The sequence below is a fragment of the Aegilops tauschii genome, chromosome 7 (genome assembly GCF_002575655.3).
Source record: "Aegilops tauschii subsp. strangulata cultivar AL8/78 chromosome 7, Aet v6.0, whole genome shotgun sequence".
Lineage (NCBI taxonomy): Eukaryota > Viridiplantae > Streptophyta > Magnoliopsida > Poales > Poaceae > Aegilops > Aegilops tauschii.
The window spans coordinates 200967432-200981576 of NC_053041.3; the positions used below are offsets into that span (position 1 = coordinate 200967432).

Genomic DNA, 14145 nt, shown 5'->3' on the forward strand with positions numbered 1-14145 from the left:
TTAGTCACATTGAGCTCATTATGATGATGCATTACCGAGTGGGCCCAGAGATACCTCTCCGTCATACGGAGTGACAAATCCCAGTCTCGATCCGTGCCAACTCAACAGACACTTTCGGAGATACCCGTAGTGTACCTTTATAGTCACCCAGTTACGTTGTGACGTTTGGCACACCCAAAGTACTCCTACGGTATCCGGGAGTTGCACGATCTCATGGTCTAAGGAGAAGATACTTGACATTGGAAAAGCTCTAGCAAACGAACTACACGATCTTTGAGCTATGCTTAGGATTGGGTCTTGTCCATCACATCATTCTCCTAATGATGTGATCCCGTTATCAATGACATCCAATGTCCATAGTCAGGAAACCATGACTATCTGTTGATCAACGAGCTAGTCAACTAGAGGCTTACTAGGGACACGTTGTGGTCTATGTATTCACACATGTATTACGATTTCCGGATAACACAATTATAGCATGAACAATAGACAATTACCATGAACAAAGAAATATAATAATAACCATTTATTATTGCCTCTAGGGCATATTTCCAACAGATGCCCCCAGGAGGGAGAACGACATCGAAACGTCGCCATCGTCCGATCTGGTAGACCCAGATCTAGGGCTTCCCCCGGAACCTTCCGATCAGGTTGACGTGACCTGCAACGACGATGCCTCGAGAAGGGAACGATGTCCGAGACGCCGCCATCGTCCACCATGACCGCAGTCAGGCGTGATTTTCATCGGAAGCCACGTTGTCCAGATCTCGCGGTTGGCTGGAACCGAGCGGAGTCTCGCCACGAAGACGAACGCCGTCGTCGGTAAACCGGCGGAGATCCGACATCTCCTCACCGGTCCCTCCACACGCCGCTGGTCGGCGGAAGGCCACCCCACGGCGGATCCGATTAGGGCATTGGATCCGCAGTCGCCGCCGCCACCATCTCCCCGCAGATCAGGCACCCCGTCGGATGGGGCGCTGCCACCGCCGCCGTCCATCTCAGAGCCGCCGCTCCGTCGGCTTATGGCGCTTTGGCCACCGCCGCACGGCAAGAGATCGCCGCCCCAGCCGTCGCCTTCGGATCCCATGAGAAGGGTCGCCCCTGCCGCCTCAGATGAGATCTCGCCGCATCCACCCGCCCAGATGCCTTTGGCGCCGGGCCCGCCGCCACCGCGGCCCTCGCCGGCGGCAGCGGCGGCAGAGGGAGGCACAAGAGGAGGCCTGCGGCGCTAGGGTTCGGGGGCCTCTGGCGTCGCCTAGGGGGAGGCGACGCGAGGGGGCTACGGGCGCAGATCAAAGCGAAGACTGCGAGTGGAAGCGGTGGAGGAGGACGAGACCTGTACGAGGCGGAGGTTCGCATGCTGCTGGAGATCTGAGTTGAGAGGCCTCCGAGGCGGAGGTTCGCGTGCAAGTCGAATCTAGTTGGACTGACAAGAATATGAAAATGGTAGTAACTACGAATGCACATGCATATTTAACTAAAATGGTGGGAATTCATTTCCCCTAACATTTACATATTTTTGTTTTTACATATGCTTACGTTGAACATCACTGGTGTGGAAGAAAACTAGAAGGAGCTTGTAGTTCATGCTTTTCAAGAAAATACTAATATTAGAACAAACATGCTTAGCCCATGGTAGAGTTTCAGATTAAAGTACACATTCCATTCAAAATATAGAACGCAACACCAACATTTTTTTAACAGAGTACAATCACAGATGCTCACATTCATGCACAAAGACTCATCCCTATGAACACATGCATACACACACTACCCGTATGAGCACCTCCAAGATATCGAGCCGACACAACACCTTGAGATTTACAGGAACCTAGCCATCTAACTACGCCCAGTTTGCAAATAACCAACAGTTGCACACAAAATGAAACAAGAAAAATAATTAGAGGCAATAAGTATAATCAACAAGCCATAAGTATACGAGTGACTACGAGAGGTTGTAACGTTCGTTTACACCTTTAAATGTATGTTTACGTTTTTTCGCTGAGGGAAGCGGTTATGAAATTAAATGTGTTTCATGGTGAACAGGAGGTTTCGATACTATGAAGTTTCTTAGAAAGGGAAGATTTTTTTTGAAAGCTTAAAAAGAGAAGATTTGATATTAATTTAATTATGCAAACATGATATCCAATCAACACTGAGAACGATATATTGCCATGCCAAATCTTAATTTCCCGAGAGATTCATTACACCACCGTGGTAAATATAGCAATACCTAATATACAAGGCAAGGTTTGTTCAAAACCATAACAATAAATATACAAGGTAAGGAATAATGTAGGAGTAGTGTACACACAAGGAAAAAGTAAATCATACATTCATAAATGGAAAGATACAGTAAAATCCAAATCTACTATACTACCGGACAACACACGTGGCAAATTTGACAATTTTAACCTGGAAACGAAATAAATTCACAGAATGAACTGGGTGCGAAACTATTTCACACCCCTAACCCTTTTGTGTAGCGCCCGCCACGCCGGCGCCACACCCTACGGTGCAGCGCCTAGCTCCGGGGCGTTGCACCTCTGTCCACCGTGGCAGCCCATGGGCCCGCACCCAGCAGTGCAACGCCTTCGAGCTAGGCGCCGCACGTGTAATGTGCAGCGCCTAGCCGCTAGGCGCTACACGTGTAATGTGCAGCGCCTAGCCGCTAGGCGCTGCACTGTGACTTATCTGCAAACGCGCCAGCCCTCACCTCCCCCTTACTATCGCAACCAACAAGGTGTCCTCAAAAGATGCAGAAACCACTCCCAGTTGTCATTGTTTTCCACCTCAACCAAAGCAAATGCCAATGGCAACACCCGGTTATTGGCATCACTTGCTATCGCAACCAACAAGGTGCCCTTGTATTGTCCGGTCAAGAACGTGCCATCAATTGCGATGACCGGCCTACAATGTTCGAAAGCCCTCACACATTGCTCGAACGCCCAAAAAGCACGGCCAAATACTCTGACTTTCCTTCCTTCATGAACCGTTGTTTGGTGCCCATGAGGCTCGACCACATGAACCATGCCCGGGTTTGTCGCGGCCATGGCTAACAACAACCTAGGGATTCGGTTGTATGTTTCCTCCCATGTACCATACAATATCTTAAATGCGGCTTGCTTCGCCTTCCATGCCTTGCCGTATTTCACCTTGTAATGAAAGATGGCTTTCACAAGGTCAATGACATGTTGGACGCTCATTGTTGGAAGTGTGGATATTGAGTTGGAGAGCCTGTAAGCGATGAACTCGGACGTGAGTTGTTTGTGGTCTTCGGACACAATCTTGCCATCCACCCTTTTGCCTTGGCACATGTGAGTTGGCACACAACTCACTACATGCCAAGTAGGACCTCCTTTCCATGGTCTTGCACGCACAATCCACGGACAACCGCCACGGCGTCTTGCCACTCCTTGTTGGACCTCCTTTCCACGACCTCTACCACCACCACGGCCTCTTGTAAGTCCAAGTTGGACCTCCTTTTCATCTTCACATGCACATGCAACCGTGTAGCGCACATTGACGTCCGAGTGACCACCTTGTGTGGACGATAATGCGTAACCGAGTAGTTGTCGAGCCACATCTTCAAATCCAACAAGCTGTCGAACTTAGAACCTTTAGCAATCCGGTTCTTGTCGTCTACCAAATCACGGTGAGAGCTCAGGCCTAACCCCAAGAGGTACACATTGGCCACCATCTACCACGGCTTCATCCGCGAGACTAACATCCTTGAACAATGTAGTCCGATGATCCCGACCAAATACCTTCTCGAAAGCTTCGGCCTCCTTCACCGTGAACCCCTCCGCATCAACTTGTTCATCGGGACCATCGTCATCCGAGTCCGATGCATATGCACGGGAAAAAGGGATGGAATGGTCCATTGTCTCTTGCAAATGATATTTGTCGAGATCACCCACATTGTTGTCATGGAGATCAACTTCATTGTCATCGTCCGCATACTCATCATTGTCCTCTTGCAAAGATTCATCTTGGTTGTTTCTATAAGGGCTCAATGTTGGCCTCACTTCTTGGGTCAAAAGAGGTTCAACAATTTCATCTCGCTTCAAGGATGGAGGGCTACTAGCAACCAAAGGGGAGGGGTTCCGGTTCAAGTCCAAATGCAAACTTGAATCAACCTTCTTCGTTGCAAATAACTCAAGAGCCTTGTCTAGTGATTCGGCCACCGTCTCCTTGTATGCAACCCAACGTTGCTCCGAGTTTACACGCATTGTCTTCCAACGGATGTGCATTCCAAAACCAACATTATGCCTTCCCTCCAACTCAATGATATCACTAGGGTCCATCCAATTCAAATCTTTCCTAACTTGTTGCAAGAGCTCCGCATAGCCAGGACTACTATCAAACACCATGTCAAACTCATCCGGGTCCGGTTCTTTATTGCCTTTCAAAAAGGCGTCTTTGTCCCATGATGAACAAACACACATGTTCTTCCCATCCCTATAAGCAATGAACACAAGGTAACATTGCTTCCATGAGTACTAATCCATGGATTAACACCGAATACAAACCCTAATATATATATGAAACAACAACCCTAACCCTAACCATAACCCTAACCCTAACCCTAACCATAACCATAACCCTAACCATAACCCTAGCCCTAAACCTAACCCTAGCACCAACATAAGAACACCCATAAGAATAACCCTAGCATACTAACAAAGCCTAATCATAGAAATTGGCAAACAAACATCTCACATCTCCATGCAAATCTCTAGATCCAAACAAAACTAGGGTTTTCCCCAAACTACCAACAAATGAGCAATGGGAGAACTTTACTTCGATCAAAAAAAGGGGATAGGAGATTATTACCTTGAGGGAGGGTTTGACTTCGAAATCCACGGACAAATTCTTCAAATTTGCAAGATTTGGAAGAAGATTTGAGAGGGGGGAGAGTGGGAGAGGGGGCAAAGCTCGGGGAGAGAGTGAGAGAGTGTGTGGTGGGGGGGTGGGGGAGGGGGGCCCAGCCAAGTGGCTGGATAAGTCACAGTGCAGCGCCTAGCGGCTAGGCGCTGCACATTACACGTGTAGCGCCTAGCGGCTAGGCGCTGCACATTACACGTGCGGCGCCTAGCTCGGAGGCGTTGCACTGCTGGGTGCGGACCCATGGGCTACCACGGTGGACAGAGGTGCAACGCCCCGGAGCTAGGCGCTGCACCGTAGGGTGTGGCGCCGGCGTGGCGGGCGCTACACAAAAGGGTCAGGGGTGTGAAATAGTTTCGCACCCAGTTCAGTCTGTAAATTTATTTCGTCTCTATGTCAAAATTGTCAAATTTGCCAACACACGTTTTACCCACCCCCAAAGCGCCAGGCAGCGCACAGTCACGACAGGCACAGCAGTAGCAGCAGCGGCGCCAACAACCAAACCGGCCAGCCCAAGAACCCCTCTCCCCCTCCCCCACCCCCCACCCCGCGCACACGCACACGCCCACGACTCTGCCTCTCCCTCCCCACCTCCGTTCTCGCATCCCCGGTCCGTCCGTCGTCCCCTGCTCCACTCCACCCTTCTCCCTCCTTCCATTTGACCCCGGTCCCCCGTCTCTTCCTCGGCAAAGCTTCGAATTTTCCTCCCTCCCCCTATCCCCAAGCCTCCCGCTTCCGTGTCCGCGTCCCGTCTTGGATTCGTCCGCCGCGCCAACAAAGAAACCGCGTGCGTGCGTGCGTGCGCGTCGGTTCGGTCCCGTCCGGCCCTTGTTCCTTCCTTGCCGGCCGCTGCTTCGCGCGCATTGCCGCCCCGCCCCCGCCCGCGGGATTCCTCCGCCCAATAAGTTCCTTTCCCGGGGACGTTTCTCGGAGGACGGACAGGAAGAAAAAAGCCGCGCGCGCTGCCTCGCCGCATGGATCAGGGTCCCCCGCGCTGCCGCCTGGAGCTGGGATTTCGGGACGCGGGCGTTCAGGGGTTCCGGCCGGACGCCGCCGCCGCCGCGCCGCGGCAGGGCGGGATCTCGGAGCTCTGTTGAGGCGTTCCGGGTCAGGTGATTTAGTCCAGTGCTGTCCAGTTCCTCGTGTGGCTGCCTCGCCTGCTTTTTTTAGGTAGGTGGGGGCGGTGGAGCCTTTCTTGGTGGGTGGGAGCGCGCCCCGAATTTATTGCGAGGCGTTTCTTGGGTTCTCACCTGAAATCTGGGTTCTTCTTGCCCACAGGGGGAGTCCAGTGATTTGTTCCTGATTCATCCACTGGTTCTTGAGGGCTGAATTTTCAGATTCAACTCAGTAAGTTTGAGGCCAAAAGTTCTGTCATCTCAGCACTAGGCAAGAGAGCTGAGCCTGGTGAGCCCTGGGCAGTAGTAGTCTGGTGCGGTGATCTGGTTGTTGTGTCAAAATGGCACGGGTAAGGAGGAGGCTGGAGAAGCTGAAGCTGAGTACATTGTACAGCTTCGCGCTCTGCGCCAAGGGCTCCACCGAAGATCACTCCAAGATTGGCACGGCGGGGTTCTCCCGAGTCGTCTACGTCAATGATCCAGACAGGCATGAAGAGGAGGGCTTCAGATACCCAAGAAATGAGGTGTCCACTACCAAGTACTCGTTGGTCACCTTCGTGCCCAAGTCCCTCTTTGAGCAGTTCCGGAGGGTGGCCAACTTCTACTTCCTCGTCTCGGGGATCCTCACGCTGACCCCGCTCGCGCCCTACTCAGCGGTAAGCGCGCTACTGCCATTGTCGGTCGTGATTACGGCCACCATGCTGAAAGAAGGGGTTGAGGATTGGAGGAGGAAACAACAGGTATCGTTTCTGTTATCTTCTGTTCAAATCCTACCACAAGTGAATCATATTAAGCCAACTTTCTTTCGACTCATAGGAATAGTATGTTGTGATTCACAAAGAACTTAACATGCCTGCACATAATCCGACCTTTCCAATGGTTGCTTCATGAACTGCTCAACAAGGACTTACGGGGTTTCCTTTTTCTTGATGATGAGGTGTTCTTTTTTTATTCAGTTGCATCTCTCGGCTTGCATCTTGAAAGGATTTTTTTGTATGATAAGACAAAGTAGGGAGGAACCTAAATCTAGTGGAACTTTCTTTCTGGATCAACCAATAAAACGTCATAAATCGGCAGGAAGTAAAAAATATGTTTTTTACTATTAAACTGTTAATTTTGAAGTATGTAAGAAACCACAAATAACTGAAGGTAAGAGCACTACCACCAAAGAAGTAAAGGAGTATGGATACATTGGATGTTAACATAATATGTGATGCTTTGTATTTTTACCTTTTTAGCGTAATATTATGTGTCACTTAGTTACAACCAACCTATGAGCTTCCTATCTGAACAATGCCATGAACTACGTCACAAATTACTTTTGTCTCATCACATTAAATTTTCAGTTATTTCACTTTGCATGAGATCTAGTCATACAATGTCATTGTGAGTTATACTGGATCCATTCTATCCCAGGCAGCTGACAAACTAATTTAGGAAGAATTTATAATCTCAGTTGTAGCACATGGTTCCGTTGTATCAACTTTTTTTCTGTGAATAGATAAATGTTCAGTTTTTCTAGATATTAAGATAGACCATAGCTAAATTTGTTATGAATTTCCATTCATCGACGTGGTACACATCTTTGTGATGGACTAGTTGCACCAATATTAATCTTTAATTTGCTGCATTATCTCTATGATTTAGTTGGTTTGTATTTCTGTGTATATTCTCATGCTGTTGATATGCTAAGTTAATATTTGCAATTCTTCGTTCAGGACATTGAGCTCAACAATCGAATAGTAAAAGTACATAGAGGGAATGGCAGTTTTGAAGAGACAAAATGGAAGTATATCAAAATTGGAGATGTGATCAAGGTGGAGAAGGATAATTTCTTTCCTGCTGACTTGATTCTACTTTCATCTAACTATCCGGATGGGATCTGCTATGTAGAGACTATGAACCTTGATGGTGAAACAAATTTGAAAATTAAACAAGCTCTTGAGGTGACATCGGATTTACAAGAGGATGGTGATTTCACAAACCTTAGACAAATAATCAAATGCGAAGATCCGAATGCGAATCTTTATTCTTTTGTTGGTACTATGGATTATAAAGGCATGCGGCATCCTCTGTCACCCCAACAACTCCTTCTTCGGGACTCAAAGCTGCGGAACACTGATTACATATATGGGGCTGTCATCTTCACAGGTCATGATACAAAAGTGATGCAAAATGCAACTGAGCCACCATCTAAAAGAAGCAAGATTGAGAAGAAAATGGATTACATCATTTACCTGCTGCTGTGTTCTTTACTTGGAATTGCTTTACTTGGTTCAGTCTTTTTTGGTATATGGACTAAAGCTGATTTAAGGAATGGTGAGCTAAAACGGTGGTATCTTCGCCCAGATGATTCGACCGTCTTCTATGACCCGAAACGAGCACCTCTGGCATCCTTTTGTCATCTGTTGACAGCCTTAATGTTGTACAACTACTTTATCCCAATTTCTTTGTACATATCCATTGAGATGGTCAAGATCTTACAGGCTGTATTCATCAACCAGGACATTGACATGTATGATGAAGAATCAGATAAGCCAACTCATGCTCGAACCTCAAATCTAAACGAAGAACTAGGTCAAGTTGACACAATTCTCTCTGATAAGACTGGAACCTTGACCTGCAACATGATGGAGTTTATCAAGTGTTCGATTGCTGGCACTGCATATGGTCAGTCTGTCACAGAAGTTGAGAAAGCTATGGCCCTGAGGAAAGGGGTGCCGCTAGGTGACGAGATAGAAGCTGGAGGGCACAAGGAGAAACAAATCGAGGAGAGTCCTCATGTCAAAGGTTTTAATTTGAAGGATCCACGTATAATGGATGGAAATTGGATACATGAACCTAATAAAGATGTCATCAGGGATTTTTTCCGTCTGCTAGCCATCTGCCATACATGCATACCTGAAGTAGATGAAACTGATAAAGTTTCGTACGAAGCTGAGTCCCCTGATGAAGCTGCATTTGTTATCGCAGCAAGAGAATTAGGATTTGAGTTTTACAAGAGGACACAGACAAGTATAGTTATTCGTGAACGCGATCCTAACCAGAATGTTGCAGATTATCAGTATAGGTATGCAATTTTTTTTTTCATTAAAGGATATTGTTTATTACGTAAATTTGACCTTTAGCATCCTCTTACAGAAAATATGAGCTCCTAAATGTCTTGGAATTCAGTAGCTCACGAAGACGGATGTCTGTGATAGTGAAGGAACCAGAGCCAGAGGGGAGGATATTACTGTTTAGCAAGGGCGCTGATAGGTAAGTACTCCACATGTTCTAAATTTCTGTATTGTTTCACAATTAACGGGCAAACTTGTATATGCCTATGGCTTCTTATCTGTCTTCTCCATGTGAATAGTGTGATGTTCACAAGGCTTGCACCAGATGGAAGAAAATTTGAGGAAGAGACTAAAAGGCACATAAACGAGTATTCTGATTCTGGTCTAAGAACACTGGTTCTTGCGTACCGCGTCTTGGATGAGAAAGAGTACGAGAACTTCGCTGAAAAATTCAGGACTGCCAAAATATCTGGAAGTGCTGACAGAGATGAACAAATTGGGGAGGCTGCTGATAGCATTGAGCGGGACTTGATTCTTCTTGGTGCTACTGCTGTTGAAGACAAGCTCCAGAAAGGGGTATGTTTTTTATGACAAGGATATGCTTTCCAGTCTAACTCATTTTAAATATTGAATTGTCATTTTTCATTACATGGCATTTGTAATCAGGTACCAGAATGCATTGACAAGCTTGCACAAGCAGGAATTAAGATATGGGTGTTGACGGGTGACAAAATGGAGACAGCTATCAATATTGGGTACTTAGTGTATTTTTGCATGTAAATAGTCTTTTTAGTACGACTGGATTCTAGAAGTTCAAGCTGACTATTTCTTTTTCTGATTCATCATTCATGTGCTTCTTCAGATTTGCATGTAGCCTACTTAGACAAGGAATGACACAGATAATCATCGCCCTGGAAGCACCTGACATCATTGCATTGGAGAAAAACGGAGACAAAGATTCCATTGCCAAGGTGAATAAATGACTGATGCCTCTACTGAATCACTGCCTATGTAATTGTTATTTTTAGATGAGTATATTTGCAACAATCACTCGTAAATGTTTACCAAAAAGGAGTTAACGAAACAGGCATCTAACATTTAGAATTCTACTCTATACAATCAAAACTGCAATAGTTACTTTCTATTTGTTGGCTCTTCAGGCATCAAAGCAAAGTGTTATGGGTCAGATAGAGGATGGAATAAAACAAGTCCCAACCTTGGGTCAGTCCAGTACGGAATCTTTTGCATTGATAATTGATGGTAAATCATTAACTTATGCTTTGGAAGATGATGTCAAGTTTAAGTTCTTGGATCTTGCTGTCAAGTGTGCATCAGTCATATGTTGTCGATCTTCACCGAAGCAGAAGGCATTGGTGAGCTTTTTTCTTGTTTTGGAAGTCATATTTATCTTTCCTATGTAATTTTCCGAGTGTTATTTCCGAAAGCATACATGCTGAGTTATTAATCTGTCGCAACTATTGCAGGTTACAAGGCTTGTTAAACATTCAGATAAAGTTACCTTAGCAATTGGTGATGGGGCAAATGATGTTGGCATGCTTCAGGAAGCTGACATAGGGGTTGGAATTAGTGGTGTTGAAGGGATGCAGGTTGCCTATTTTGATGCTTTGTAAATTTTGTGAATGTGCTCGTGATCACTAGAATCTTTTTTAACGGTTAGTTGTTTCTCTTCACAATGTCTTAGGCTGTCATGGCAAGTGATATTGCCATCGCCCAGTTCCGCTTCCTGGAACGGTTGCTTTTGGTGCATGGACATTGGTGTTACCGACGTATTTCAGTGATGGTATACTCTTATGTTTGGACAAGTAATCAACTTTCAAAATTCAACTATTATGTTGATATTCTCTTTCTGATGCAGATATGCTATTTCTTCTACAAGAATGTGACTTTTGGAGTCACCATCTTTCTGTATGAAGCGTTTGCATCCTTTTCAGGGAAGCCAGCTTATAATGATTGGTTCTTGTCACTGTATAATGTATTTTTCACCTCCCTACCTGTCATTGCGTTGGGCGTATTTGATCAGGATGTTTCTTCCCGTCTATGTTTACAGGTATGTCTATGCAAACCCGTTTGAAAAAGACGCAATCTTTCATGATAGTAGATCGAATTAGGGAAAGTCCATCTCAAATTCCAAATTCTCTTGAAACATGTTCCACTTCATCTTTCTGAGAAAGTACACTGTCTATGTCACTCTACTTCATATACTCCCTCCATTCCTAAATATATGACGTTTTGGTAGCTCAATTGCTACCAAAACGTCATATATTTAGGAATGGAGGGGGTAGAAGCTACATGGTTATGTTTTGTTTAAGACAAGTTCAAAACTTTACATGTTTTGTATACTTGGTCCGTTTGATTAGGTAAAAGTTTGATGATTTCATGTGGTATTTGCTTTTCATAGATTCAATAATTTCCTACTTAATTCAAGCAGTCCTCTTACCCAAAAGGGCAAAAGGTGTCTCAAGGCTCAGCAATCCTATTCGTGCCGTTTTAAGTTCCTTTTTCACTGTTTTCTTGGACAAATGAAGATATCATTCCATCTTTCATACTGCACAAAATGCAGAAGCTATGCACATTAATTTCAACTCCATTTGACCTAGCTGTTTTTAAGAAAGTGCCTGTTTGCATGTTACTTGACAGTATCCGGAGCTATACCAAGAAGGTGTGCAGAATGTATTATTCAGCTGGCGTCGGATACTTGGCTGGATGTTTAATGGTGTCGTGAATGCCATCTTAATATTTTTCTTCTGCACTACCGCCCTGAAGGACCAAGCATTTCGTCAAGATGGCCAAGTTGCGGGCTTGGATGCCCTAGGTGCTACCATGTACACTTGTGTCGTATGGGTAGTCAACTGCCAAATGGCCCTCTCGGTGAACTACTTCACCATAATCCAACACATATTCATATGGGGTAGCATTACTGTGTGGTACATCTTCCTCATGGTTTATGGTGCTATAGACCCAAAGTACTCCAAGACAGCATACATGGTCTTCATTGAACAGTTGGCCCCAGCGCTATCATATTGGTTGGTGACACTTTTCGTGGTGACGGCCACACTCGTCCCGTACTTCTGCTATGCCGCAATTCAGATCCGTTTCTTTCCAATGTTCCATAACAAGATTCAGTGGAAAAGGTACCTGGGGAAGGCTGAAGACCCAGAGGTGGCAAGGCAGCTATCATCACGGCACCGGACATCGTCACACCAAAGGATGGTTGGGATCTCTGCTCGTCGCGACGGCAAGGCCATGCAAGTTAAAAAGGGAACCGACGTAGAGGTTGAAGGATGACATTCTCTCAGTAGATTTTGTGTTTTGTACAGATTATAGAATGTCATCTCCTGAAAGATGACAGAAGATGGACTGGCTAGAACTTGTGAATATTCTTGGATTGTTGCTTCTATGGTTCCATGCAGTTCTTCCAGTTCAGAGGATAGAGCTAGATCACAGAATTTCGTAGATAGGCCACAAGAAGAACAAGAGAAGACCTGCTGTAAAGTTCATGTAGCAATTTAAGGCTGTGTGTGTGTGTGTGTGTGTGTGTTTTCCCCCTTCTCTTTTGCTCTTACCCCTGTTTATGCTAGTGCTCTGATGGCAGAATTCACTTTGTTTCAAGGCTTTTGCGTTTTGCCACGTAACTGTTGTCCCTCTGTTTTACTGTAAACCGATAATGCTATGGTTTCTATATAATGAAATGATTGCACTGCATTTCGCAGAAACAGATTCTTTCAGTGCTTAAATGCAACCTCATGATATGAAAGTGTTTGAAGACAACCTCATGATATTCAACTGATCTACCATGGCACTACATATTCTTTGCTGCGATAAGAAAAGAGAACATTAAGTGTGACAATAAATTAAGAAGGTAGGATTTCAGGCACCTCATTTGTTTTGATGGCAGGAATCTTTCATGTTAATTAGGATGAAAGGAATACATCTACAAAATCTCTCACTAATTAAGAGAAAAAGAGATTCTGCGAATTATTATGATGTTACAATCGTGTATAGTATGAGTATCTTTTTTCTTTATTGGTCTCTCCTATCATACTAACCTGCAAACTGCAGCAAAGAGAAGAGCGGGAGCCTGAGGCCGACCGATCATTCACGGCTCAGGCAACGGCATCGCCGGCGGCGGCTTGGCCTCCTCCTCGGCCGGCCTGACCGGCCGCCGAGGCGCCCGCCACCACCAGCATCTCCGGCGGCCGGCCAGCCTCGCGCAGTCGTACCACTCGTCAGGCCCCTGCGCGTGCGCCGCGCACACCCGGCCAAAGAAGCAGGACAGGGCGGTGAGCAGCAGCACGGCCGCGAGCACCCCGACGAACGGGCCGACGGACCCCCGCGGGTGGGCGGCGGCCGCCCTGCCGGACACCTGGTAGTCCGGCAACGGGATCGCCGGCGTGGCGGTCGCCATTGCTGAACAGAGATACGGTGGCGATGGGGCAGTGGCGAGCACTTGTTGGACTTGGACGGGGTGAGGGGAGCATGCATGGGTGTAGTGCAAGGAATGGAATGGGCGAAAGCGTCACTTCCTTTCGAAATTTACATATAGAGGATAGTGCCATTGGAGAGAAGAGGAGAGGATAGGAAAACAATGAAGGCCAGGGGAAAAAAGGAAAGGGCTGAGGGCTGGCTTTGTGGAAGATTTAAGTGGACGCCGACATGGAAAGAATGGAGGAGAAAGCAAAGAGTATGTTACTAGATGGTGTATGTATGTATGTGCAGAAAAAGAGATGGGAACTGTTCTCTTGTGATGCTGATCTGATCATCTAATGATGATTGTGGAGCATGCCAGGAAGAACCTCCCTCTTTGGATGCATGGCCATGGATTGAAGGATAAAGGAACATGTAGGATGAGAGGAAAAACTAAAGGAGAAAGGAGTACTTGTTAACAGTTGAAGTTGCTTTGCTTGTAAACGTTGCCACTCTTGACCCCTTCCAAAGCACTGCTTTTGACAGAATTTAAGCTAATGGTATCTCATTCAGATATGAATTAATCTTTCCCTTGTTTTTTTTTGAAGCTAGTGGAGCATCATCTTGAGATGCGGATTATTGATGAGTGACAGATGTAC

The 14145-nt window shown here is 46.1% G+C and overlaps 1 protein-coding gene across 2 annotated transcripts; it reads left to right on the plus strand.

The window, feature by feature from the left end:
- The first annotated feature begins 5344 nt into the window (after positions 1-5344).
- LOC109748442 (putative phospholipid-transporting ATPase 9) lies at positions 5345-12795 on the plus strand. Of its 2 annotated transcripts, XM_073505898.1 has the most exons (12): positions 5358-6057; positions 6166-6742; positions 7721-9072; positions 9144-9260; positions 9361-9637; positions 9728-9816; positions 9924-10032; positions 10222-10434; positions 10546-10668; positions 10764-10862; positions 10938-11129; positions 11720-12795. In XM_073505898.1, the coding sequence occupies exons 2-12, from the start codon at positions 6344-6346 to the stop codon at positions 12365-12367; spliced, it is 3618 nt and encodes a 1205-aa protein (XP_073361999.1). In that variant the 5' UTR covers positions 5358-6057; positions 6166-6343; the 3' UTR covers positions 12368-12795. The 2 variants fall into 2 exon arrangements, with proteins under 2 accessions (XP_040250681.1, XP_073361999.1); XM_040394747.3 differs by having other exon boundaries at positions 5345-6742.
- The last annotated feature ends 1350 nt before the right edge of the window (positions 12796-14145 follow it).

What these genes read in the sequence shown, in the direction of transcription:
- LOC109748442 (XM_040394747.3), top strand. Translation starts at nt 6,344, where the DNA reads ATGGCACGGGTAAGGAGGAGGCTGGAGAAGCTGAAGCTGAGTACATTG. An exon ending in ATTGGAGGAGGAAACAACAG is followed by an intron (nt 6,743 to 7,720) that starts GTATCGTTTCTG and finishes TTCTTCGTTCAG; the next exon opens with GACATTGAGCTCAACAATCG. An exon ending in CACCGAAGCAGAAGGCATTG is followed by an intron (nt 10,435 to 10,545) that starts GTGAGCTTTTTT and finishes CAACTATTGCAG; the next exon opens with GTTACAAGGCTTGTTAAACA.